General features: G+C 45.9%; 2 protein-coding genes across 3 annotated transcripts in view; one reads left to right on the forward strand and one right to left on the reverse strand.

Annotated features, from left to right (window-relative positions):
• ADI1 (acireductone dioxygenase 1) overlaps positions 1-26494 on the reverse strand; it is a 149614-nt gene that overhangs the window by 13233 nt on the left and 109887 nt on the right. The gene's annotated exons all lie outside the window — the stretch shown is intronic.
• TRAPPC12 (trafficking protein particle complex subunit 12) overlaps positions 2287-26494 on the forward strand; it is a 95767-nt gene continuing 71559 nt past the window's right edge. The window contains exons 1-3 of one of the 2 annotated variants that reach the window (XM_025867690.2): positions 2287-2418; positions 10532-11740; positions 21272-21388. In XM_025867690.2, coding sequence (XP_025723475.1) covers positions 10538-11740; positions 21272-21388 — 1320 coding nt within the window. In that variant the 5' untranslated portion in view covers positions 2287-2418; positions 10532-10537. Of the gene's footprint in view, positions 2419-10531; positions 11741-21271; positions 21389-26494 lie in introns of those variants that run through there. The other variant, XM_073896943.1, reaches the window with a different exon arrangement.

Genomic DNA, 26494 nt, shown 5'->3' on the forward strand with positions numbered 1-26494 from the left:
GGGCGGCGGAGGGGCGGGGCGGCGGAGGGGCGGGGCGGCGGAGGGGCCTGGACTGCGGTGGCCGGTGCGCGGGCGTCACTCAGACGTCACCTACTTGGAGCCCTCCCTGCTCCGTTATCCCGGAGACAGTCCCTCACCCGGATCTGTGACGTGTGGCTTGTTACGGTTAGTGCTTAGCGGGGCGCAGGGACCGACGCTCCACAGGCGCTGTCTTGAGGTTCTTCGCCCTAACCCTGCGCCTAAGGTACCGCGCTTCCATCTTGAGAGATGAGAGGCTGCAAAATTGACGAACGGTTAAGCGCACCGAGGTCCTAAGTTGGGGAGCTAGGATGTGTGCCTGGTCTGTGCACTACCGGGGCACTACCCAGGATCCCTAAGGTCAGGGGCCACGCTCATTCAGGCGGCAGGCAGCCAACACTACGGGGGGAGGGCCCGGGGGCGGGGGGCAGAAGCAGTACCCGTGCTGCGCCAGGCAGTGGTGCCTGGCATCACACCTATGGCAGCATCTGACCAGCCTTGGACTCTGAATGGGAACCCGCTGGGAAGACTCTGGGTTCCCTGGAGACGCCCAGGGATGGTGGTGGGGGACACTACTTAGCACCCCCTGACTGTGCTGGCCTTGACCATGTCCTGAACAGACAGAAAGGAAACTGCATGGAATCCCAAAATGCCATAGCAAACCCCCTTCACTAAGCTGGGTTCCTCTGCTTTCCAAGACCACACACCTCTCCAACTGTGTGATTATTTAACTTTTCTCTCAACCCTTAATCCATCTTCATGACAAAATCAAGCCCTGGAACAGGTATATGAAAAGATGCCCAACATCTCTGATCAACAGGGAAATGCAAATCAAAACCGCAGTGAGATACCACCTCACACCTGTAAGGATTGCTGGTATCAGCAATCAAAAGTCAAAAGACAGCAAGCGTTGGCAGGCAGTGGAGAAAAGGGAACCCTTACACGCTGTTGGTGGGCATGCAAGCTGGTGCAGCCACTGTGGAAAACAGTATGGAGCTTCCTCAAAAAGTGGAAAATGGAAGTACCATATGTTCCAGCAATCCCACTTCCGGGAGTCGAAGGAAATACAGTCACCATGTCAAAGAGACATCTGCACACCCGTGTTCATTGCAGCCTATTCACAGCAACCAAGACATGGAAACAACGTAAGTGTCCATAGACAGATGAATGGGTAAACAAAACGTGGCACACATGGGTGCCCCCACACACACAGAATGGAATGTTATTTAGCCTTAAGAAGGAAATCCTGTCATTTTTTAAAAGGATGAATCTGGAGGACATTCTGTTAAGTGAAATAAGCCAAACACAGAAAGACAAATACTGCATGGGTACACCTACATGGGAAATACGGAAAAAAAAAAAACTTTCAACTCATTGTGGAAATAGAGGGGTGCTTACTGGAGGCTGAGGGGTAAGGGGAAAGGAGCGAGTGATCAAAGGATCCAACTTTTCAATTACAATGCAAATGAGTCCTGGAGACCTGATGTACAGAAAGACGACTACAGTTAGTAAGATACCCTATACTTGAATCTGTTGAGAGTGGGTGTCAAGGCTTTTCATCACTCACCCCCCAAAAAAGGTAACAGATTGGGATGATGGATGTGTTAATTTGATCACTTGTGGTACTCATTTCACAATGTGTACATGTGTCAAGACATTACATTGTACACATTGAATATAGACTATATTGTCAAAAATAAAAAAACCTGGGGCGCCTGGGTGGCTCAGTAGTAAGCGTCTGCCTTCGGCTCGGGTCATGGTCCCGGGGTCCTGGGATCCAGCCCCGCATCGGGCTCCCTGCTCCGCGGGAAGCCTGCCTCTCCCTCTCCCACTCCCCCTGCTTGCGTTCCCTCTCTCGCTGGGTCTCTTTCTCTCTGTCAAATAAATAAATAAAATCTTTTAAGAATAAGTAAATAATTAATTAAAAATTTTAATCACTTATGAAAAGAAGACAAGTGGTTTTTCTCCGTTGTATCCTAATGCCTAGTGCCCTGCCAGGCACAGTTAATATTCAACAGATATCCCTCAAATGAATAAAGAGCCCTCAGTGATCCCAGTAAAAAAGTCAAGGAAGCAGAGGCGCAGACCGAGCGTCCGATTCACGGCCTCCGACTGCCTGACATGAAGCCCTGGAGCTAAGAGAAAGCGGTCTCCCTTCCCCGCCCACCACAGCACCTCGGTGAGTAGGCCCCGCCCACCGCAGCACGAGCCGGAAACGGCTGGAGGCCGTCCCCGCGCTACGCCTGCGCAAAAGCAGCAGGAACGGGGAGCGCGCGCAGGCGTAGGAGCCGGGGGCGGGGCCGGCCCCAGGCTCTCCTTCCGGTCCTCCTCCGCTCTCTCCGCGGACTCTGGTCGCGGCGGCGGCTGAGCGCTTCCCCAAGGCCAGGGGGCAGGGGGCAGGTGAGACTCGGGGCCTGGACTGTGGGGAGGGGGTCCGGTCGTCCCTGACCGCAGCCTCGCCGGCCCTGACCCCGGCCGCTCGGGAAGCCCCTCCCCGGGAGGCGGACCCCCTCGGTGGCCTGTCGCCGCCGCCCCGCAGGGAGGAAGGCTCTCTTCGTCGGGGTCTCCTGCCCCGGTGCCCGCCTGTGGGGCCCCTCCGCGGGCTCTGCTCCGAGCCGTCTCGTCCTGGGAGGTCTCCAGGCCCCCGCTGCGGCGCTCAGGGAGCAGCTGGGCCTGAGCAAGCCCCTTGATTTCTCTCCTTGTTCGCTGGCTCTTGCGCGGACGGGCGGGACCTGCCCGACCGAGCTCGCAGCTTTGGGAGGGTGCCTGCGGCGGTCTCTGTGGGCGCACACGCCGCCCTTACGCCACGTCCTGGTTCCTTCCAGAGCCGCGCTCGGGGCGGAACTGATCGGTAGAGTGCGTATACTGCGAAGACTGAAAACATTTATTTTATTTATTTATTTTTAAGATTTTATTTGTTTGACAGAGAGAGACCCAGCGAGAGCGGGAACACACGCAGGGGGAGCGGGAGAGGGAGAAGCGGGCTTCCCGCGGCGCAGGGAGCCCGATGCGGGGCTCGACCGCAGGACCCCGGGACCATGGCCTGAGCCGAAGGCAGACGCCTAACGACAGAGCCACCCAGGCGGCCCAGAAAACATTTATTTTAAAAGAAGCACAGGGCTCAGAGATATATTCTGAAATGCATGTGTGTTCCTCACACTTGACCACAGAAGTTTAACCAGGCGGAGCTTGGACTGCAGTTTCCCCCTTCTCGTGGCTGCTGGAAGATACGGTGTCTTTGCGTCCAAGTGCTCTCCTCCTGGCTTCCTTTCATGAATTCAGGACGGTACCCGGTGACAGCCCCTGAGCCTGGCCCACTGGTGGGATGGGAGAGGGGGAGGGGAATGCAATTAGGGTAATTTGGTGGCAGTGTCTTTCACTCGTCCTCACAGTCTGGTTTCCAACAGCATGTTAGCACTGTGCTGCTTTATTAAAATTATAGTTTACTGTGCTAATGTATATGTAGCTCATTACAGTTTAGAAGTGCCTTGTGCATCAGTTACTCTTTATTCCTTATGACCCCAATTTACAGCCTGAGGAAAGCAAAACTAAGAAATTAAGTCATTTTTCAAAGATTGCTTAGTAGTGAAGCTAAGACTCAGCAGTTATTCAGAGCTTGTGTTCAGTGCTCCTTCTGACTCACGTCTGCTGCTCTGGGTGGTGATCTGTCCTAGCAGCCTTACAGGGAGAGCAAAGGCAGAAAAATCTGTGTTGAAATCAAATATTGACAGTATGCCTTTGGCCAAATCATCTGGTTTTCTCTGCAGCATAATGGAGGTAATAATGGTACTCTATAAGTTGGTCCTGAGGATTAAATAAGATAACACATGTAAAATGCTTGATCTGCAGTGGGTGTTCTTTACATGGGGGCTTTTGTAAGTATATGCTAATTAGATTTCCACTACATGGCATATATTTTCATGGAAATAGGGTTTACATTATCGCAGTCTGGTAAAAGACTTATAATTCCAGCATCATGTCCAGAAAGGGAACCTGAACTACTGTAGTTTTGTTCTTAGTGAGTTGTTCTTGATGAAACTTCAGTTCTTAAATAATCACTTAAAAGTTAGTACTTAAAAAAAAAAAAAAGGTGGGGCACCTGGGGGCTCAGTCGGTGATCATCTGCCTTCGGCTCAGGTCATGATCCTGGAGTCCCGGGATCGAGCCCCGCATCGGGCTCCCTGCGCCGCGGGGGGTCTGCTTCTCCCTCTGCCTCTGCCCCTCCCCCCCACTCGTTCTATTTCTTCTCTCAAAAAAGTAAATAAAAATCTTTAAGAAAATATAAACGAGCTTTGGTTTCAAGAAGGTCACAGTGAGAGAAGCAGCAGCGTTAGTTGCTAAAAGCCTGGACACCACAACTCCTGAAGCTTAAATCCTGGCTCCAGGGGCGTCTCGGCGGCTCAGTTGGTTGAGCGCCCAGCTCCTGATTTCAGCTCAGGCCATGATCTCAGGGTTGTAGGATCAAGCCCCGAATAGGGCTCCACACTGGTCCTGGTGCCTGCTTGAGATTCTCTCTCTCCTTCTCCCCCTGCTCCCCCCACCCAGCTCATGCCTGAGCTCCCTCTCTCTCTCTCTCTCAAAAAAAAAAAAAAAAAGGCATTAATTAAGGGCATCGTGCAAAGCACTCACCTGAACAAAAAGTCCACTTTGCTAGCATTTTAATGCTAACATAAGCTAAAATCATGTCTATGATTTAATAAAATTATTAAGCCAATAATAGAAATAATGAATTATGTTACACAGAAAAAAACAAATACATCTGTTCCATTTTTTAATTATGAAATACAAAGACCACATGTAACATTCGTGGAAGACATAAAGATCAAGTGCAAACCTGCCCAGTCTTCTGCCCACCAGAATAGAAATGGACAGTTGCCAATGGCTTGTTCATGTGTCCCTCCCTGATCAAACCTTCTCTTGCCATCACCTCCAGCCCCCTCCCCAAAGGAATGGGTATTATAATCACCTGGCTTTTGCACTTGTATTCTTAAAACAATATATTGTTTAATTTATGTGTTTTTGAACCTTATACAGAAAATTATGCTGCTTATTTTTCTACTCATTCTTTGTGCAAAATTAGATACGTGAGGTTCAAACATTGATGCGCTAGATATAGCATGGTTCATTCATTTCACATTTAATGTTCCATTTTTAATATGCTATTTGTTTATTATTGTGTCTACGGGCAGTACTTGTTTCCAGATTTTTTTTTTTAATCTTTGGAAGGAGGCGGGTATTTTGTTTGGAGTTGCTGTTGATAAGCATTCATGGTCATAGCTTATGCTACCATGTGAGGAGTTCCTCTGTGATACATAGGTCATAGAACCATTTATTGTCTTAACCAAAACTCTTGAGAGCGAAAAGACGTACTTAGTTTTAACCATAACCGTGGTTATGAATGGAAGCGTCCTGGAAAAATAAAGATGGATAGCTATTGAATCACAGGATTCATGCTTGTGAAATGCGTATGCCTTTCAGCCTGTTTGGATCTTTGGCCTATTTTTCTGTTGGGTCATTTATTGTCCTATTGAGTTATAGGCATTTTTTATATATTCTTGATACTAATTAAGAAGTCTGACCATACCAAGTGTAGGTAAATGTGATTTACAAGAATACTTTCACACTGCTACTATGTGTGTAAATTGGTACAAACACTTAGGAAGGCAATTTGACATCCAGCAAAGATGAAGAGATATATTCTTTATGAACCAACATACACATAACATTTGATAACTAACATCTTGAAGAAATTTGCACATAAACACCAGGAGACATGTATGAGAATATTCTTAATGGCACTGTCTGTACTATCAGAAACCTAAAAACACCTCAGATGTTCATCGGTGATAGAATAGATCATATGTTGGGGTGCCTGGGTGACTCATTCGGTTAAGCGGCTGCCTTCAGCTCAGAAGCAGGCTCCCCATTCAGTGGAGAGCCTGCTTCTCCCTCTCCTTCTGCCTGCCTCTCTGCCTTCTTGTGCTCTCTATCTCTCTGTCAAATAAATAAATAAAATCTTAAAAAAAAAAGAATAGATCATATGTTGTGACAGCATCACACGACAGGGCACTCTTAACAGCAAAGATGAATGAATCCCAGCCTCACGCTACTAATAAAGTTGAATCTCAAGGTTAAGTGTAGAGAGGGGAAATTAAGTCAAAAACTGAAAAATCTAAGTAACGTGTTAAGGAAGTAAGCATGTGAAAGATTAAAGAAAAATAAGAGCATGGCAAATTTCAGAATATTACCACTAAAGGGGAGGGAAGTAAATATTAGAGTGTCTCAACCGTATGTTATAAATATTGTTTGTATCCACTCAAAATTCGTTAAAAGTTTTTTAGAGAAATGCACCTTTAGGAGAGAAAGGGAAAAGTTACAAGAAAAGAACCTCTAAGTTCTCCTACTTAGAGAAGAAAATTTGTACCTGAGCTATCCCTTTCTGTCCAGAATATCTCCATCACCCCTATGCCATTTTTCTATTTGCCTCATGTATGTGTGTTGGCTACCTAGCTTTCTCTCTGTGTCACTCCCTACAACATGGGAGTACCAAGTTACCCTGGGATCTAAGACACAGTAGTATGCTGTGAGTTGCAGAACATTTCAAAACAGCCCTTTGGCAGTGGTTTTTAATAAATATGTAGTTTCTATTCAGAAATTAGGATTGGGGTGCCTGGGTGGCTCAGTCGGTTGAGCATCTGCCTTTGGCTTAGGTCGTGATCCCAGGGTCCTGGGATCGAGTCCCGCATCGGGCTCCCTGCTCAGTGGAGAGCCTGCTTGTCCCTCTCCCTCTGCCCTTCCCCCAAAGAAATTAGGATTAACAATATTTTTACTCTGGATTAGACAGCACCTTTTTAGACTTTATCACTAGGAAACATTGATTTCCTAATTTAGATTGGATTAGAAACAAGGTTTCTAAAGAGAAAACATAGTTACTAACAAGCATTGACTTGCAAGAATGTTGATGTTTACTTGCTTTCTTCCTTTCAGAAGATTGTTACTTTAAAAACATTTTAGATAAATTGGTAAGTACAGTTGCTGCCTTGGAGTTTTATCCTTTGCCTACCTGCTCTGCAGAAAAGTTACATTTCTACTCTCAATAAATAAGTTTCCCCAAAGCTCTCTAGGAGCTGTCATTTCTAAAAATTTGTCTATGTCCTAGACAATTTTTTTTCTAAAAAATCATAGTTTCAATCTGTGTTTCTTTAATTACTGCTGAAGCAGTTGTTTCTTGCTGTAAGTATCCAGTCCACATCATGAGTGGGTCTTGTAGAGTGATTAGCTGTCTCTTATTCCAATGAATTGTGGGAAGTAGCTCATTGTTATCTGGACAGTCTTTCCTATGGTGCCCCCATTTTAGTCTGTCTCTGTATCTAATACATACAAATTAACCTTGACTGGCAGTTATTTTTGCTTATTTTAAGAGTAGAACTTTCTCCACTCTTCCCTGTATATAAAGAGAACACTGATTTTGCCAGTTCTGATATTCTTTACCTTTTCCTGTAATTGTATCGGACCTTTTCTTATATCCTGCATTATTCTACAATTAACCATTAGTGTAGTATTGGGGTTTCTGGAGTTAAAATCTGAACTGTTTTTATTCTGAGAGGGGCTCAGAGCCAAGTTAACCCAGCTGTAGTTACTGGCATCTCCCAGGTAGGCAGGCACTGTGCTGGGGCTGGGTTAGTCAGGAGGGACCAAACTCCATTCCTGGCAGTGTCGGGAGTCAGACTGAGCCACCCAAGCGCCTCTACCAGTGATTTTATTATTTTCTTTTAAAGATTTTATTTTTAAGTAATCTCTATCTACACCCAATGTGGGGCTCGAACTCACAACCCCAAGATCAAGAGTCATGTGCTCTACCGACTGAGCCAGCCAGGTGCCCCACTACCAGTGATGTTGCTGAGTCCCATCACTGCTCTGATGCTCAGCATCCCCTTCTGTGTATTAGGGCATTGATGGTGTTGCATTCAGCTGCTGTCCAGGTGAAAGGAAGTCGTGCTTGCTGTTCCCATGGTCTTCCTGCCCAGCCTCTCCTGCAGAGAGGACCCAGGGGACGGCCCCTCATGTGACGGCATGTCCGTTCTTTGATGTTCTCCAGGCAACCTCTCCTCTGCCTTGCTGTGAAACGTTACCAGAAAAGGGCTTTTTGTTCCTTTTTCATTTCATTTTTGACTCCTTTATAGCTAATCAGGTGAATATGTAACAAATGGGGAATTAGTAACTGACTATGCTGGACAAGAAACTTCTCCAAAATGTGTACCTTTGATTATCTACTTTAATCTTGTTTTTGGAGCTCAAGGTGACCAGGCTGCAAAAAGGAAGGACGCCTAATTTGGAATACTGTGGAAGTGTTACCAAAGAAGTACTCTTATCTAGAGATCAGCTAGGTATAGTTTTTAAAGGTCAAGCAGGCATTTTTTTTTCTAGAGAAACCCTCATCTTAATTGGACTTTGTTCACTATAAGAATAGAACTATATACAGTAACTTTTGCTTAAAAAGTTCTTCAAGAAAAGGAGCACATTTTCTTTAGAGTTCAAACTCCTTGTTTCATTCTGTGGCCTCTACCATCCAGTGTCAACCCAGCGTTTCAGCTTTAACCGGCCCTGGTTTCTCTGCTTACTAGCGGCACGGCTTTGAGCGAGCTTGACCTCCCTGAGCATCAGCTTCCTCATCTGCAAGATGAAGAAAATGATAGTGGTTGTATCACAGGGTGGTTCTGAGGATCAAGTAAGAACATACACATACAACCCTTAGAACAGTACCGAGGACAGAATTAGCACCAGTAATTTGTCTGGTTCGCTGTCATTAGCTCCAGTGGTCAGCCTGCCTCAATGAGGGTGCCTCTGTCTTGGTACAGTTTTTCTTTCTCATGCTCAGTGCAGACAGACAGTGTCCCAGGGAGAATGGGGAGATTGTTACAGGTTGGAGTGTCTTGGCTTCATGGAAGAGGGGTCTACACCTGGGTCATAATAGAGGTTTTTTGTTGTTGTTGTTGTTGTTGTTGTTGTTGTTTTAGTTTGCTTTCAAAATCTCATTCTTTATTATTACCGACTTACTGCACATTGTCCCAAACCCACTATAGCACTTCTCATGGGAAAATGTCACAGGCACGATCCATTCAAGTTTCCCAAACTTTTATAACCCAAACCTGACACGTGGACCCACATAGGTGCACACTACAATAATATGACTTTCTCTAGAAATGCAACCCAAGGAGACTCAGCCATCGTCCCTAATAGTATAAATCCACAAGAATTGAATTAAGATTGTTGGCTAGGCTGGTAGGCAGGGGCCAGGCAATAGGGCCTTTGTGTTTTCTTGGCTTCTCGCCTACTCTGCCTGCTAAGAACAAGTAGGGTTTAAAAGGCTGGAGACCTGACCCCCATTAGGAAGGCTAGTATCAGAACAGGAAGTAACAAGTATCATCAAGAACGTGGAGAAATTGAAATCTTTGTGTATTCTTGCAGGAAATGTAAAATGGTGCAACTACTATGGAAAAGTTTGTTGGTTGCTCAAATAATTAAAAATAGAATTGTCATATGATTCAGCAGTCCTACTTCTGGGTATATACCCAAAGGAATTAAAAGCAAGGACTCAAAGAGATATTTGTACATGCATGTTCATGGCAGCAGTCAGTGGCTGAAGCGTGGAAGCAAGCCAAGTGTTCATCGTGGATGAAGGTGGAAGCAAAATGTGGTATGGAGATACAATGGAATATTAGTCAACCTGAAAAAATAAGGAAATTCTGACATACTACAACATAGGTGAACCTTGAGGGCATTAAGCTAAGTGAAATAAGCCAGTCACAAAAGGGCAAATACTGTGGTGTCCCACTTATGTGAAGTACCTAGAGTAGTCACATTCACGGAGTCATAAAGTAGAAGGCCGTTATCAGGGACTGGCTTTGGGGGACAGGGGGTGCTGGGGAGTCATTGTTTAATGGGTACAGTGTTTCAGTTTTGCAAAATGAGAAGAGTTCTGGAGATTGGTGGTGGTGATGGTTGCACAATGATACGAATGCACTGAATACCCCTTCATTGTGAAGTCAAAAATGGTTAAGATGGTAAATGATCAAGATGGTTACGTTACATGTCTTTTACCATGATCAATCAGTTGATAGATGGCTGGAGAAATGGAGTCTTTTGAATTTTGAACCACGTGAATATACAACTGTTAAACACTTTTTAGTAGGAGTTGTGGTAGGCTTACTGCAAACTTGTGAGCAGAAGGTTCAGAGATTGCCCATATCCCCTCCACCTCCCTCACCAAGCAGTACGTGTTTTGCAGTCAGTGAAGCTGCGTTGACACATCATTATCACACAAAGTCCATAGTCCGCATTAGGGTTCACTCTTGGTGTTGTGCCTTCCATGAGTTTGGGCAAATGTGTAATGACATGTATCCACCATTTGTTTTTAAGTTTGAAAACAGTTTTAAAAGGAAGGTAAAAATCAGCTCAACAACAACTGAGATGGAAAGCTGATGAGGTTGGTTCATGTCTGTCTTTGCATCAGGGGACCATGGAGAACACTAATGGCGCCAAGCAGAGCGTGATTGAGGGCTCGCGTCCGGCCGAGGGGCAAACCCGGAGCACCACTCCGCAGGGAGAGCAGGGACAGCCGCTTTATCACGAGGAAACCATTGACCTCGGTGGAGACGAGTTTGGGTCTGAAGAGAATGAGACCATATCGGAAGACTCTAATAATTTCGTAGATAAGCTTAATGAGCACCTGATGGAGAGCGTCCTCATTTCTGACTCTCCTAATAATAGCGAAGATGACACAGGTGACCTTGGCTGTTTGCAGGATGTTGTGGAGCCTGCAGAAGGCAACGCTGGTCCCACACTGGAAAGTCTCGGGGACGAAGGAGCAGTGGACACCCTGAGCAAGGACAGTGAAAGTGACGGAGAGGATGCATCTAAAGATATCTCTGACACAACCCCCGACCCAGACCACAACCACCAAGTCAAAGGTGTGCCCGCCTTGGGAGAGGAGGGTGCAAAGGACCCTGGCCCAGGGGACGGGAGCACTCATCCGGAGGGGCCGGGGTGCGCCCCACCTCTGAGACAGTCCCCTCCCAATGAGGAGCCCGTCCCAGTGTGCACCATCTTCAGCCAGTCGCTTCCCGCCCGCTCCCAGCCGCCCTTGCTCCTGCGGGATGGCTTCGAGTCCCAGATGGTGAAGTCTCCGAGCTTCAGTGGTGCGAGCGAAACGGTGGCCAAGACCCCTCCCCAGGCTGTGCAGCCAAGCCCTAGCCTGAGTAAATTTTTTGGTGATCCTGCCAACACTAATTCCTTGGCCTCGGACTTCTTTGATTCATTCACGACTTCCACTTTCATCTCCGTCAGTAACCCGCATGCAGGTTCTTCAGCTCCAGAAAAACTGTCTTCACTCTCCACTCCGGGGGGAGAAAGGTCCCCAGGTGCCGCTGAGCCTTCTCACTCCCCAGGGATCGAAAAGTCAAAAGCGGGTGTTTCCCCAGCTTCTGTAGAAATCCCTCAGTCTCCAAAACCGTTTTCACAGATCCAGGCTGTGTTTGCGGGGAGTGAGGACCCCTTTGCCACAGCCCTGAGCATGAGCGAGATGGATCGCAGAAGTGATGCCTGGCTCCCCGGGGAGGAGACCAGGGACGTCCTGATTTCAGTAGCCACCCAACAGTACAGCACAGTGTTCGTGGACAAGGAGAGCCTCACCATGCCGGGCCTCAAGTTTGACAACATCCAGGTGGGTGCAGGACATCCTCAGGGGGGCGTTTGTGGCTGGATTCCTCAGCGGCCACTTCTAGTTCCTTCTCATCTCTTTCTGCTTTCCCTCTCTCTCCCTCACCCCCCTTATATGGATGTGTGTGTGTGCGTGCGCGCGCACATACACATAAATACCTTTCAGGGATTGAAAAGTCCTCATTTTTTAGCAATTCCTAAAATCCTCATTTGGAGAGTCTGTGTTACATCACTAGTTAATTTGGAACTCTGTTGATTTCCCTAATGTAATGTATTTAAGGCACTAGTCAAAGTCTTAGAAGTAAATATCAGCAAGGTAGATAGTTACATCATAATTCTCTGACGTAGCTGTGAACTTCAGGTGCTCAGGTTGTTTGTGACATTTAAGCTTCAGCAAATGATAAGTTCCCCATTCCTTTTTTTTTAAAGTCTGGGGAGTATATTTGTTTAGCATATAACATGCTTGATGTGGAAAGAGTTTTATAGACTCATTAAGAAAAATGTGGATGGCCCCACGAAGTAACAAATCACAAAAATATTTCAATGTTCTATATAATAGTGACATAGAAAAGTTAAATCTAGCAATCAAAGATGATAAGGTTAGCTCCATTTTCTGTTATCTAATTAGGCATTTCGTTCATGATTATTCCATGTTTGCTAGAGTGTGGGAAAATGGCCTGACTCAGGCAGCCCTGATGGGACCCTAAGTCAGTACAAACATTTTTAAGTAAAGTTTTTAAAATCAGCATCCAAATGTGCATATTATTTGGTCCAGAAATCCCAGTCTTAGGAATTTTTTTATAAGGAAATAATGTCACTGGTATACAAATACCCAGCTTTTGGGATGCCCATCACAGTGTGGTTTGTTACTGCAAAGCATCTGAAACGATCCAGAAGCCCATTATCAAGAGGCTGGTTGAATACATTTGACTCATCTGTACAATGGATCATTAACGTAGGCATTAAAAATGATGATACAGGGACGCCTGGGTGGCTCAGTTGGTGAAGCGTCTGCCTTCAGCTGGGGTCATGATCTCAAGGTCCTGCGATCGAGCCCCACATCGGGCTCCCGGGCTTCCTGTTCAGCGGGCAATCTGCTTCTCCCTCTCCCTCTGCCCTTCCCCACCCCCCGCTCGTGCACGCTGTCTCGTGCTGTCTCTCTCAAATAATAAATCTTTTTTAAAAAATTAAATATAAATATTAAAAAATGATATAGCAGAATTTTTCACGAGGTCCATATTTTGTTAAATTTGAAAAACTGGATACAAGATGGCATGCGGCATGCATAGTATGGTGAGAATGTTTATAAATACGTGTAACACGTACCTATAAGGTGAGCACATCGGATGCCAGTGGCAGGTGATTGCCCAGGTTGCCGCCCAGCCCCGTGCATTGGGGGCACCGGTCTGGCCCAGGTGGCTGGCCTTGTGTCCTGCATGTGTCTGCCCTCCTGTCTTCAGCAGCCCTTTCGGGAAGCATGTGCCCGCTGCTGCACACACGGCTGGTTGGAAAGCCCGGTGCGTGGGATGTGTGTTGTCGTGACATTGGTAAACTGCTGAGCCCTGGGAGAAGGGCCACATTGGGGACCTAGAAATGCAAGCCCATAGGTTTTGACACTTCGCATGGCAGTGTTGACAGCATATTCAGGTACCAGACGCACATTTATTGTGTATACTGTTTACCAGGCATTGTGAGAGGCTTCCTTCTCCACTGTCTCAAGCAGAATATACTGAACATAAACTTACTTTTGTGGGATCTTTTTAATGAATTCCGGGTATGGACTCTGAGTTCAGGGGGTACTTGGACATGCAGAATTTGGGTTAGGTATTCACAGATTTCCTTCCCCACCCTTCCCTCGCCCTGTCTCTACATCCACTCTACCCACAGAGGGGAAGGAGGGGAGGGCTTTACTGTTCCATGTTTCTTCCCTCCCTGCTTCTGGGGGACTGTGTGCTCGGCCACCATGTTCCTGCAGCCTCCGTGCGACTGGCCTTTTAGCACTTCCTTTCCACACTGTTTGCAGTTTGCTTCCCCCCCATTGTAATTCAGGGGAAAATTGAAGGTTGCCCTGGAAATGACTTCGTCCAGGGGTTCTAGGGTACATTTGGAGATGTGTAGTGGTGCTTCAGTCTGGTTGCCAGAGGTCTAGGGTGAGCACATGACATTTCATGGATGGGGCCAAGCATGCTTTTAAATAGCCTGTGGGCTGGTCAGTGCCAGACCAGAAATACTGTGCTGCCCAAAATGTCAGTCCTCCTTGAGTCAGGAAACACAAGCCCTGAAGTTCAGTGCTGATTTCCCCTAGATTGAATCAGGTACAGAGGCCCTGTCATAGGTCCTCCCTAACTCTAAAGCTTCCATGATTTACCTCCCCAGTTCCACCCAGCTGCCAGTGAGAAAGTCAGGACACAAGTCAGCAAGGGTTAGGGAGCTCCCGCTGCCTGGGCAGCGCGCAGGGAGCCGACCAGGCACAGCCTTCCTTCTTTTCATTTCCTTCAAGTCCTCTGGTAATGTCTTCAGTACCTCTTGCAATCCACAGTGGTTATTTGGGGAACCTTGTGATAGATTGAAATTTGAACCAAGAATGGTTCCCAGAATACCTTTGACTCTCCCACATGACAGGTGTGCTGGATGTGCATTTACCTGTGTCTCTTCATCTGTATATTATCATTCCCAAGACAAAAGAAAATGCACGGTTAACCTTGAAACGACATGCTGTGTTTATTTGCCAGAAGACTTAAGATTGGTTTCTTTATTAATTTTCTGGACACACCAAGCTTTTGGGACCATTTCTTGGATTTACTTATTAATAAGCTCCCCCTTGTCACTGTTACTACGACAGAGTTGTTCATTCTCAGTCAGCTTTCTGAAACATGATTTTCTTCCAAATTGCTCGCCTCATTAAAAATTACCTTCCTGGAGGATAAAACTTGAAAAGATTTTAATTTCTCTCTGAAATGATGTCGGTGGCACTCTCAGCTAAGTTAGAAGCTGAAAGGTGAACGTGTAACACCTCTTTCCACTCCAGTGGCATCAGAAGGACACAGACATTTTCAGCTCGTCATGGTTGTACGTGGCCTCTGTCCTCAAAGGAGTAAATGGAAAGTTTGTGGGGAAATGGTAGTTCAGAACTTTTCAGAACCAGTAAGGAATGAAAGTGGAGAATTGTTTGCGTGGTGCTTGTTCACTAAAGAGAGAGAAAGGGAAAAGGGGAATAAATAGAAGCCGCAGAACCTCAGTGGTGAGGGTGACAGGGTGGTGAAGGTGACAGTGACGGGGTTGGGCCCCTCTGGCGGGCATCAGAATTCCCCGGCCCGTGCTGGCGGCACGGGAAACCTGGCACGCACACCTGGAGACTGGAGCCTTCCACCACCCCTTTTGCATTCTCTTTCCCTGCGACTTCCATTTCACCGGAATCCCCTCAGGGAAGCCCACAGGGTCCCTGTGGAAACCCCGGGTCAGGAGGCTGCAGGAGGCCAAGGGCCCACCTGTTCCTGCAGCTCCACCAGCTACACATGTTCTCAGCTTTCATTAATCCGCAAAAATCATTTATGTGTCTCCATTTTTAAAGGTTTTTTTTTTCTGGATATACTATATGTTTACATAAAATTCCAGGTTAACAGGTTTTTTTTTTTTTTCCATTCAACATTTTAAAGATGCCCTTCCATCATGTTCTGGATGTGAAGTTTATAATAATTTTTAAAATTTTATTTATTTGAGAGAGAGTGAGCACAAGCAGAGGGAGGGTCAGAGGGAGAAGCAGGCTCCCCGCTCAGCAGGGAGCCGGATGCAAGACTCGATCCCAGGACCCTGAGATCATGACCTGAGCCGAAGGCAGACGCTTAAGCGACGGAGCCACCCAGGCGTCCTATAATAATTTTTATCTTCACTCTTCTGTACCTAATGTACATGTTTTCCTCTGGTTACTTTTAAGATTTTTATCACTGGTTTTCAGCTGTTTGATCCTGATACGCATTCACGTGGTTTTCTTTTCTGTTTATCTTGCTTGGGATTTGTTGACCTTACTGGGATGTGTTTTCCCAGTTGGGAATATTCTAGTCCTTACCTCTTCCAATAGCTTTTCAGATTTCCCTCCCTCCTTTCTACTTCTGGGACTCAATTCCACACATTACTTGATTTTGCCAGAGGTCATTAAGGATCTGTGTTTGTTTTTCAGTTTTATTTCTCTTTGTGCTTCCCTTTGAAATTCCTGCAGTCATGTCCTGAAGTCCGTAAGTCTTTCCTTCTGTGCTTTTTAGTTTGCAGCTGATGCTTTTTGGTGAATTTTTCATATTTTTTGTCTCCAGAATTTGCATTTGCTTCTTTTTTATCTTTTTCTTTATTCAATGTGTTGAAGTTTGGTTCAGATCCTCACGGACATTTATAACAGCTGTCTGAAGGTTCCTCTCCGGGTAGTCCATCATCTCCATAATCTCTGGATCTGTTTGTATTTATTTCTTCTCTTGGTTGTGGGTCACATGTGCTGGCTTTGTCCCATGTCTCGTCATTTTTGGTTAGAGGATGGACATTGTGGGTTTCATGTGTTTGGAAGTCTGTATTGTGTTGTCTTCAAAAAGACTTGCACTCCGTTCTGGTCGGCAGGTATGTTATTATATGCAGATTGACTTGATCTTTTTCAGGTTTGTTTTTAAGTTTCTTAGGGTGAGTTTAGAGTAGCTTTTCCTCGTGGGTGACCTTTCTGACATCTCTCGAAAGCCTCAGTGTTCAACAAGAGTGCTCCACACAGTTGGCATAACTTGACATCTTTCAGCCTGTGTGAGCTCTGAGAATCGCTCAGCTCCCTTGTCATTTCATCCAGCCTTCTAGGGCATCACCGTGTGCACGGACTGCTTGGTGTCCAGCAATAGACTTAGGCTTCTGTGCAGAGTTCCCTCATTTTCAGTGCTCCTTCTTGCCAGTTCCAGCCACCTCAGCCTCTCGGATTCCTAACTTTGCCTCCTCACCTCAGCAAGTTCACCACGCCCTGCTTGGGGCTCCTCTTCACACTGTGCTCCAAATGTGCTTTTGAATTCAGGAGCTCATCTTTCCCGTTCTCTCAGATCCCAGCCCTCTTCTGTGTCTGAAAACAATTGCTTCATCCCCTTCCTCACTTGAGGACGGTCCAGTCCTGCTTACTTGTAAGAAGTCCCTGCTGCTTTTGCTCACCACACTCGTGAACGGTTCCTGAGCTAAGTTTGCTGCACTGAGTTGAAGCCCGGAAGACAGGGAGAGGCCAGTTCAGGCCATTCTGTGACAGCCCCCCACTGTTTTCCTTGCTGAAGCATTCTCTCAAATTCTGATTTGTTTGGGGCCTCACAAGAAAAAAAGGTTTAGATTTGGTTTTGTTTTTACAACTTTAGGGAAATAGAGTTCACATGCAATACAGTTCACACATTCAACTTACAATTCACTGGTTTTTAGCATTTTTTTAAAAGATTTTATTTATTTATTTGACAGAGAGAGAGAGAGACACAGCGAGAGAGGGAACACGAGCAGGGGGAGCGGGAGAGGGAGAAGCAGGCTTCCCGCCCAGCAGGGAGCCCGATGCGGGGCTTGATCCCAGGACCCCGGGACCATGACCCGAGCCGAAGGCAGACACTCAGTGACTGAGCCCCCCCGGCGCCCCTGGTTTTTAGCATTTTGACAGAATTGTGCAACCATCACCACAGTCAATGTTTAGAACATTTTGTCTCCCCGAAAGAAGCCAAACCCCCGCCCCCTCCCCCAGCTCCAGGCAAGCACTGATCTCTCTGTCTCTGTGGATTCTCCTGTTCTAGACATTTCATACAAATGCAGTCATACCATCTGTGGTCTCGTGTGAGACTGGCTTCTGTTACTTAGGATAATGTTTTCAAGAGCCGTCCATTTTGTAACATGTATCATCCCTACATCATTACTTGTTATTGTCAAATAATACTCCAGTTTATGAATATTCCACATTTTATCCATTCATCCCTTGATGGACATTTCATTTGTTTCCGTTTTTTGGCTGTTGTGAATCCACTCTTTGGCTGTTGTGAATGATGCTGCTTATGAACATTCATGAACAAGTTTTTGTGTGGTCACATTTCCATTTCTCTTGGAGAGAAATGTTCCAGGTACTCGGCGTACCTCCGAGTGGAACTGTTGGGTTACGTAGCAACTCCGGGGTTCATTTTTTTAAGATTATTTATTTGAGAGAGAGAGCATGTGTGCACACACGCATGCACAGGCGAGGGGCCGAGGGAGAGAATCTCAGGCAGATTCCCCAATGAGTATGGAGCCCGATGCAGGGCTCGATCTCAGGACCCTGAGATCACAACCTGAGCCGAAACCAAGAGTCAGACACTTAACCAGCTGAGCCCCCCAGGCCCCCCTGGGGTTCACGTTTTGAGGAATGTCCAAACTGTCTTCCAGATGGCTGCACCATTTTATATTCCACCAGTTTGGGGTTCTGCCTTATTTTTGTTTCTTTGATGTTTGTTCAGGAGGTTTTGCTTACACTGGGAAAGAGCAAACACAAGCAAGAGGATCGCATGCTCCCGGAGCTTCTCCATTGGAGCCATGGCAGAAAGCTCCCTGTGTGTTGGGTCAGGTGCAGGGCCCACTGTCTCTTCAGACCACTGCCCCATGACCACTGTGTCTTCAGGTTTCCTAGACAGTAAAGCCTGCACGCTGTGAATCAGCTGCTCTGGTTTCCTTTTTGTCTTTGTCCATTAAAATCGAGAAGGGACTACTGAACTGTCCCCACACTGAAGGAGGGGTGGCAGCCCATGGCCATCTGTGAGCTGAGATCAGCCACTTGTTCTTGCATAAACACCTCTGACGGGGGTGGTGGGGCGGGGGGGGGGAACAACAGGCATCCGCCCCGTTGCCTGCCTGAGTCCTGGCTCGTTCCCATGCTATCTCCCCACATTTCCTGCTCTGGCCTTGGATGCACTAGTCCCTCACTGAAGAGTTTGCTGATTTGGAGGTGTCCAAGGGTTCCGGGCGGGTCCCGTCCCAGGGGCAGCAACATAGCTCTGAGAAAAATCCCACAGCGGGGCAAGTTTGCTCCCCTCTCCCCGACGACCACAGGAGGCTGTGCAGTCAGGTGCCATGGCCCCTGGGCCATAGTTCCCTCCAGCTCAGTGACACAGCAGGAGTAGGCTCATGGGAAGACATTTTGTCCCATCCCTGGGCTTTCATAGGTGAGATGTTTGTTAGTCCTACAAATACTCATGTCTCAGGAACTTCCTGTGCTAACGAAAATGTTAACCAGCAGAGATTTTTAAGGGCAAAAGATGTTTGCAGTGTGGTCTAATTACCAGAGAATGTTGCAGGGATGGAGGAAGTAAATGGGTCCCCCTCTGCGGCATGCAGGTGTGCTCCTGCCCTTTCCTGGCTCAGCTCCTCCCACCCAGGTCAAGCCCTTGTCTAATAGGAGTTGCATTCCTGCAAAGCTTTATGGAGCCATATGGCAGAGCTCTTCTTATTCTGCCCTTTAATTGTCCCTCCTAGACCAGTTAGCCCCTTCTGTGGCTCCAGCATTTGAAGCATTTCACCTCACATTCTGAAAGCAAAAAATCATAAAACTGCTGCTTCTAGATTTTTGCTAGGGAGGTGTGGCTTGGCCTCTTGGAGCACGGGGCTCCGTGCCCAAGGCCGGAACCAGACTCGCGACATGGAACCCCCCCTGCCAAAGCCGCCTCTCCCCCTTTACCCGTGGAAGGGCAGCCGCAGACCCCTGCAGCATCTTTTCTGCTTCTCCTGCACGCGTCGTCCACAGACTGGTGCTTTTTAAGTGTCACCATTCTGGGCAACCACGAAAGATTCACCTTGCATGCTTATGCCAAGGGTAGGAAAACAATAGGAAGGGGTGGGGGCGCTTGTGGAGTCCGCAGGGAACACGTCCACACTGCTCTCCTCTCCGTCCTCAGTCGCCATGGGCTCTCAGTGGCCCTGCACGGCTAGCACTAAGCGGCCTGCAGCGGGAAGCCGGGGTTTTACTCCCCGAGATGAGAGGGTTCTTATTCCCCAGCACCCACGCGGTGGCATTTCTCCCTGGCCGTTCCAGCCGCTGATAGTCCTTCCGCTCCTGGCCTGGCCAAAGCGCCTTGTCCTCTGCCCCTCGCGCTTCCATCTTCCCCTTATGTTTGGTTCCTCTTCTTTTTTATTTATGTTTTTATCTAGGCGTAAGTGATACACACTGTATTAAGTTCAGGTGTGTAACATGATTCAGTATTTGCAGATATTGCAAAATGGTCACCACGATAGGTCTTGTTAACATCCCTCACCTTACATATTACAGAATTATTTTTCTCGTGATAAAAACTTGAAAGATATATTCTCTTAGCAACTTCCAAATATGCGCCGCAACATTATTAACTGTAGTTGCCGTGCAGTTCATTCATCCCCAGGACTTCTTTCTTTTATAACTGAAAGTTTGCCTCTTTTGACCACCTTTCCCATTTGGCCCATCCCCCATTCCCCACCCCTGCCTCTGGCAATCACCAGTGTGTTCTCGTATCTTTGAGTTTGGATTTTTTTGGTTTTCATTTTTTTAAGATTCCACATAGAAGTGAGATCATAGGGGATTTGTCTTTCTCTGACTTACTCATTTAGCATAATGCCCTCAAGGTCCATCCATGTTGAAACAAATGACCAGATTTCATGCTCTTCCTACAACTGATCCCATTCCGTGGTGTGTGGACACCTCGTCGCCTTTATCCGTTCATCTGTCCACGGACACATGGCTCGTTCCCAAGTGCTGACTGTGAACATGGGGATGCAGACATCTTTTCAAGTTAGTGTCCTTATGTCCTTCAGATAAATACCCAGAAGTGGCACTGCGGGGTCATAGGCTGGTTCTGCTTCTGACTCTCTGAGGAACGTCCATGCTGTCCCGCGGTGGCTGCGCCATCCTCTGTTCCCAGCAGCTGTGGGCCAGGGACCCTTTCATCCATCCACATCCTCACCAGCCGCCTTCCCTTGGGAGCTTCGGATTCCACTTTTCCATCTCTGCGCCCTGTCCGCAGGGGCGTCAAACCTAAGGAGTCGGGCTGTGAGGCCCAAGTTCCCCATGCAGAGGCCATGTGGGCACTTTCCTGGCCCCCAGCACAACTCCTGTGTGCGGAGGGCCTGGCTGAGCCCCTGGCAGAGGACCTGCTCAGGAGGGCGCTCTTCTCTTGTCTGCGGGCTGAAGGACGGCAGTGCCAGATCCCAGAGGCTTTCCCAGAGACGCAGGCAACCTGGTGGATTGTTGGGGCCCACGCTGCAGCCCCCATCCGGCCTTGGTCCCGAACCCCACTCCTGTTTCGGCGTGCCTCTCATGTAAGCCTGGTTCAGGTGGTGGTGATTTACCCCTTCTTCTAAAAGAAAGAGCAGTTCTAAAATACACATTAAAGGTGGTGATGCTCAAGCATCTGGGTGATTGAAGTTGTACTGTACTGTAACCACGTTTTAACCTCCAAACACCAATGGAGAAAAAAGAAATTTCATTTATTTACGGGTTCTGGTTAGCTGAGTTTAATTAACATTTTATTATCTTGGCATATTTTTCTTACATTTCTTCAAGGGGGATGCAGTTAAAGACCTGATGCTTCGCTTCCTGGGTGAGAGAGCCGCGGCGAAGAGGCAGGTCTTAAATGCCGCGTCCGTAGAGCAGACTTTTGTTGGGTTGAAACAGCTGATCGTAAGTAATGATGTATTTGATTTCAATATTGTTGTTTTTATAAGGCCTGACTTTCTTTGTAGTATTTTCCTTAGAGTTCATTACTTTGAATGTATTATCTAAAGCCCTTGCATATAAATAAAATTTTGTTGAATTAGATACCAGTCCTGTGCAGAAAAAGCGTCATATTAACATACTTTTAATTTTAAGGCCAAATAGTTAAAAAGCCATTATTTTAAATGATTGCATTATTTGAAGCAGAATATACTTTGATTAAATATGCTTCATCAAATACAATAACTAAAGATAAGTAATTTTTATTTTTATGTTGTTCTTTTTGAAATACTCTGTTTACTTGGTATAAAGGGTTTATTATTGAATGGGTGGGTTCACTAAAAATGCACACAAAAATCGTTGTTCATTACTAGGAGTAAGTGTGACTATACAGGCAGAGATGCAGTCCCAAATATTAATGGGAAACTATCTGAACTGAAGTCATGTCAACATGAACAGGTAGGTGTTTCTGGCGGTCATTGAACCCCGGGAAACTGTATGCCCCCCACAATTGCGTTTTTCCTTGGTACCTTTTATCATATTTACAGAAGTATGTGTCCTCAAAGAGGTAAATAAGAGTCATATGTTTAGTTGGTTAGCAAATATTTTATACATAAAGCAATTAAAGTTTAGGGGCACCTGGGTACCTCAGTCAACTGAGCAGCCAACTCTTGATTTCAGCTCAGGTCATGATCTCAGGGTCGTGGGATCGAGCCCTGTGTTGGGCTCCAGGCTCAGCATGGAGTCTGCTTCTCCCTCTCCCTCTGCTCCACCCCGTGCTTTCTCGAGCTCTCTAAAATAAATAGATCTTTTTTTTAAAAAAAGCAATCAGGGGTGCCTGGGTGACTCCATCGTTAAGCGTCTGCCTTCAGCTCAGGTCATGATCCCATGGTCCTGGGATTGAGCCCCAAGTCAGGCCCTCTGCTCAGCGGGAAGCCTGCTTCTCCCTCTCCCACTCCCCCTGCTTGTGTTCCCTCTCTCGCTGTCTGCTATCTCTCTCTCTCTCTCTCTCTCTCTGTCAAATGAAATCTTAAAAAAAAATTTTTTAAAAAGCAATTAAAGTTTAATTTTTTAGTAAATATAAATCAAATGCTTCATTGGGTTTCTTTTATTGAAGTGATTCTGGAATTATTGCTACGACTAAGAAGCTTTGGGAAGGAAAAATATGGAAATAGTCTGGCTTTTTGTTTGTTTGTTTTTTAAGATTTTTCTTTTTTAAGCTATCTGCACACCCAATGTGGAACTCAAAACGCCCAACCGGAGATCAAGAGTTGAATGCTCTGGTGACTGAGCCAGCCAGGGCATCCCAGAAATAGTCTGTTTTTTTGTGGGTTTTTCTTTTGTTTTGTTTTTTTTTACTGTAGAGCACCCTCTCGGGAAGCAGTCTTTATTTGCATTTTAAGAGAGTGAGCACATAGATGAAAAACGCTGCAACCAATTGACACAACACGCAGTCCCTTTTTTTTAAATTTAATTTTATTATGTTATGTTAGTCACCATACAGTACATCATTAGTTTTTGATGTCGTGTTCCATGATTCATTGTTTGCGTTTAACACCCAGTGCTCCATGCAGAACGTGCCCTCCTTAATACCCATCACCAGGCTAACCCATCCCCCCACCCCCTCCCCTCTAGAACCCTCTGTTTGTTTTTCAGAATCCATAGTCTCTCAGGGTTCATCTCCTCCTCCGATTTTCCCCACTTCATTTTTCCCTTCCTGCTATCTTTTTCTTCTTCTTTTTTAACATATAATGTATTACTTGTTTCAGAGGTACAGATCTGTGATTCAGCAGTCTTGCACAATTCACAGCTCTCGCCATAGCACATACCCTCCCCAATGTCTATCACCCAGCCACCCCATCCCTCCCACCCCCCACCACTCCAGCAACACTCAGTTTGTTTCCTGAGATTAAGAATTCCTCATATCAGTGAAGTCATATGATACATGTCTTTCTCTGACTGACTTATTTCGCTCAGCATAACACCCTCCAGTTCCATCCACGTCGTTGCAAATGGCAAGATCTCATTCCATTTGATGGCTGCATAATATTCCATTGTATATATATATACCACACCTTCTTTATGATTCATCTGTCAGTGGACATCTTGGCTCTTTCCACAGTTTGGCAATTGTGGACATTGCTGCTATAAACATCGGGGTGCACGTACCCCTTTGGATCCCTACATTTGTATTTTGGGGTAAATACCCAGTAGTGCAATTGCTGGGTCTTATGGTAGCTCTATTTTCACATCATTAGTTTTTGATGTGGTGTTCCGTGATTCATTGTTTGCATATAACACCCAGTGCTCCATTCAGTATGTGCCCTCCTTAATACCCATCACCGGGCAAACCCATCCCCTCCACCCCCCTGCCCTCTAAAACCCTCAGTATGTTTCTCAGAGTCCATCATCTCTCATTGTTCGTCTCCCACTCCGATTTCCCCCGCTTCATTTTTCCCTTCCTACTACCTTTTTTTTCTTTTTAATGTATAATGTATTATTTGTTTCAGAGGTACAGGTCTATGATTCATCAGTCTTACACAATTCACAGCGCTCACCATAGCACATATGCTCCCCAGTGTCCATCACCCAGCCACCCCATCCCTCCCACCCCCCCACCACTCCAGCAACCCTCAGTTTGTTTCCTGAGATTAAGAGTCTCTTATGGTTTGTCTCCCTCTCTGGTTTCATCTTGTTTCATTTTTTTCCTCCCTTCCCTTATGGTCCTCTGTCTTGTTTCTCAAATTCCTCATATCAGTGAGATCATATGATACTTGTCCTTCTGTGATTGACTTATTGCACTTAGCATAATACCCTCTAGTTCCATCGACATCGTTGCAAATGGCAAGATTTCAGGGGTTTTTGATAGCTGCACAGTATTCCATTGTATATATATATATACCACATCGTCTTTATCCATTCATCTGTTGATGGACATATTGGCTCTTTCCATAGTTTGGCTATTGTGGACTTTGCTGCTATAAACATTAGGGTGCACATACCCCTTTGGATCACTACATATGTATCTTTGGGGTAAATACCCAGTAGTGCAATTGCTGGGTTGTAGGGTAGCTCTATTCTCAACTTTTTGAGAACCCTCCATACTGTTTTCCACGGTGGCTGCCCCAGCTTGCATTCCCACCAACAGTATAGGAGGGTTTCCTTTTCTCCACATCCCCACCAATATCTGTCATTTCCTAAATTGTTAATTTTAGCCATTCTGACTGGTGTGAGGTGGTATCTCATTTGAGGTTTTGATTGGGATTTCCCTAATGCCAAGTGATGTTGAGCACTTTTTCATGGGTCTGTTGACTTTTTGGGTATCTTCTTTGCAGAAATGTCTGTTCATGTCTTCTGCCCATTTCTTGATTGGATTATTTGTTCTTTGGGTGTTGAGCTTAAGAAGTTCTTTATAGATTTTGGATACTAGCCATTTATCTGATATGTCATTTGCAAATATCTTCTCCCATTCTGTCCGTTGCCTTTTGGTTTTGTTGACTGTTTCCTTTGCTGTGCAGAAGCTTTTTATCTTGATGAAGTCCCAATACTTCATTTTCGCCTTTGTTTCTCTTGCCTTTGGAGATGTGTCTAGCCAGAAGTTGCTGTGGCTGAGGTCACAAAGAGTGCTGCCTGTGTTTTCCTCGAGGATTTGGACAGATTCCTGTCTCACATTGAGGTCTTTCATACATTTTGAGTCTATTTTTGTGTGTGGTGTAAGGAAATGGTCCAGTTTCATTCTTCTGCATGTGGCTGTCCAGTTTTCCCAACACCATTTGTTGAAGAGACTGTCTTTTTTCCATTGGACATTCTTTCCTCCTTTGTCAAAGATGAGTTGACTATAGAGTTGAGGGTCCATTTCTGGGCTCTCTGTTCTGTTCCATTGATCTATGTGTCTGTTTTTGTGCCAGTACCATACTGTCTTGATGATTACAGCTTTGTAGTAGAGCTTGAAGTCTGGAATTGTGATGCCACCAGCTTTGCTTGTCTTTTTCAACATTCCTCTGGTTATTCGGGGTCTCTTCTGGTTCCATACAAATTTTAGGATTATTTGTTCCATTTCTCTGAAAAAAGTGGATGGTATTTTGATAGGGATTGCATAAATGTGTAGATTGCTCTAGGAAGCATTGACATCTTCACAATATTTGTTCTTCCAATGAGCATGAAACGTTTTGCATTTCTTTGTGTCTTCCTCAATTTCTTTCATGAGTATTTTATACTTTTCTGAGTACAGATCCTTTGCCTCTTTGGTTAGATTTATTCCTAGGTATCTTATGGTTTTGGGTGCAATTGTAAATGGGATCGACTCCTTAATTTCTCCTTCTGTCTTGTTGTTGGTGTACAGGAATGCCACTGATTTCTGTGCATTGATTTTATATCCTGCCCCTTTACTGAATTCCTGAATGAGTTCTAGCAGTTTTGGGGTGGAGTCTTTTGGGTTTTCCACATAGAGTATCAATCATCTGCAAAGAGTGAGAGTTTGACTTCCTCTTTGCCGATCTGGATGCCTTTGATTTCTTTGTATTGTCTGATTGCTGTGGCTAGGACTTCTAATACTATGTTGAATAGCAGTGGTGAGAGTGGACATCCCTGCCGCGTTCCTGACCTTAGGGGACAAGCTCTCAGTTTTTCCCCATTGAGAATGATATTCGCATCGCTTCTCGGCCTTTTGGCTAAGATCAAGTGGAGAATGATATTCGCTGTGGGTTTTTCATAGATGGCTTTTATGATATTGAGGTATGTACCCTCTATCCCTACACGCTTAAGAGTTTTAATCAAGAAAGGATTCTGTACTTTGTCAAATGCTTTTCCTCATCTATTGAGAGGATCATATGATTCTTGTACTTTCTTTTATTAATGTATTGTATCACATGGATTGATTTGTGGATGTTGAACCATCCTTGCAGCCCAGGAATAAATCCCACTTGGTCGTGGTGAATAATCCTTTTAATGTACTATTGGATCCTATTGGCTAGTATTTTGGTGAGAATTTTTGCATCCATGTTCATCAGGAATATTGGTCTGTAATTCTTTTTGATGCGGTCTTTGTCTGGTTTTGGGATCAAGGTAATGCCG

Source organism: Callorhinus ursinus, unplaced genomic scaffold, assembly GCF_003265705.2.
Source record: "Callorhinus ursinus isolate GAN/ISIS: 27379988/994484 unplaced genomic scaffold, GSC_fseal_2.0 scaffold10, whole genome shotgun sequence".
Taxonomy (NCBI): Eukaryota; Metazoa; Chordata; class Mammalia; order Carnivora; family Otariidae; genus Callorhinus; species Callorhinus ursinus.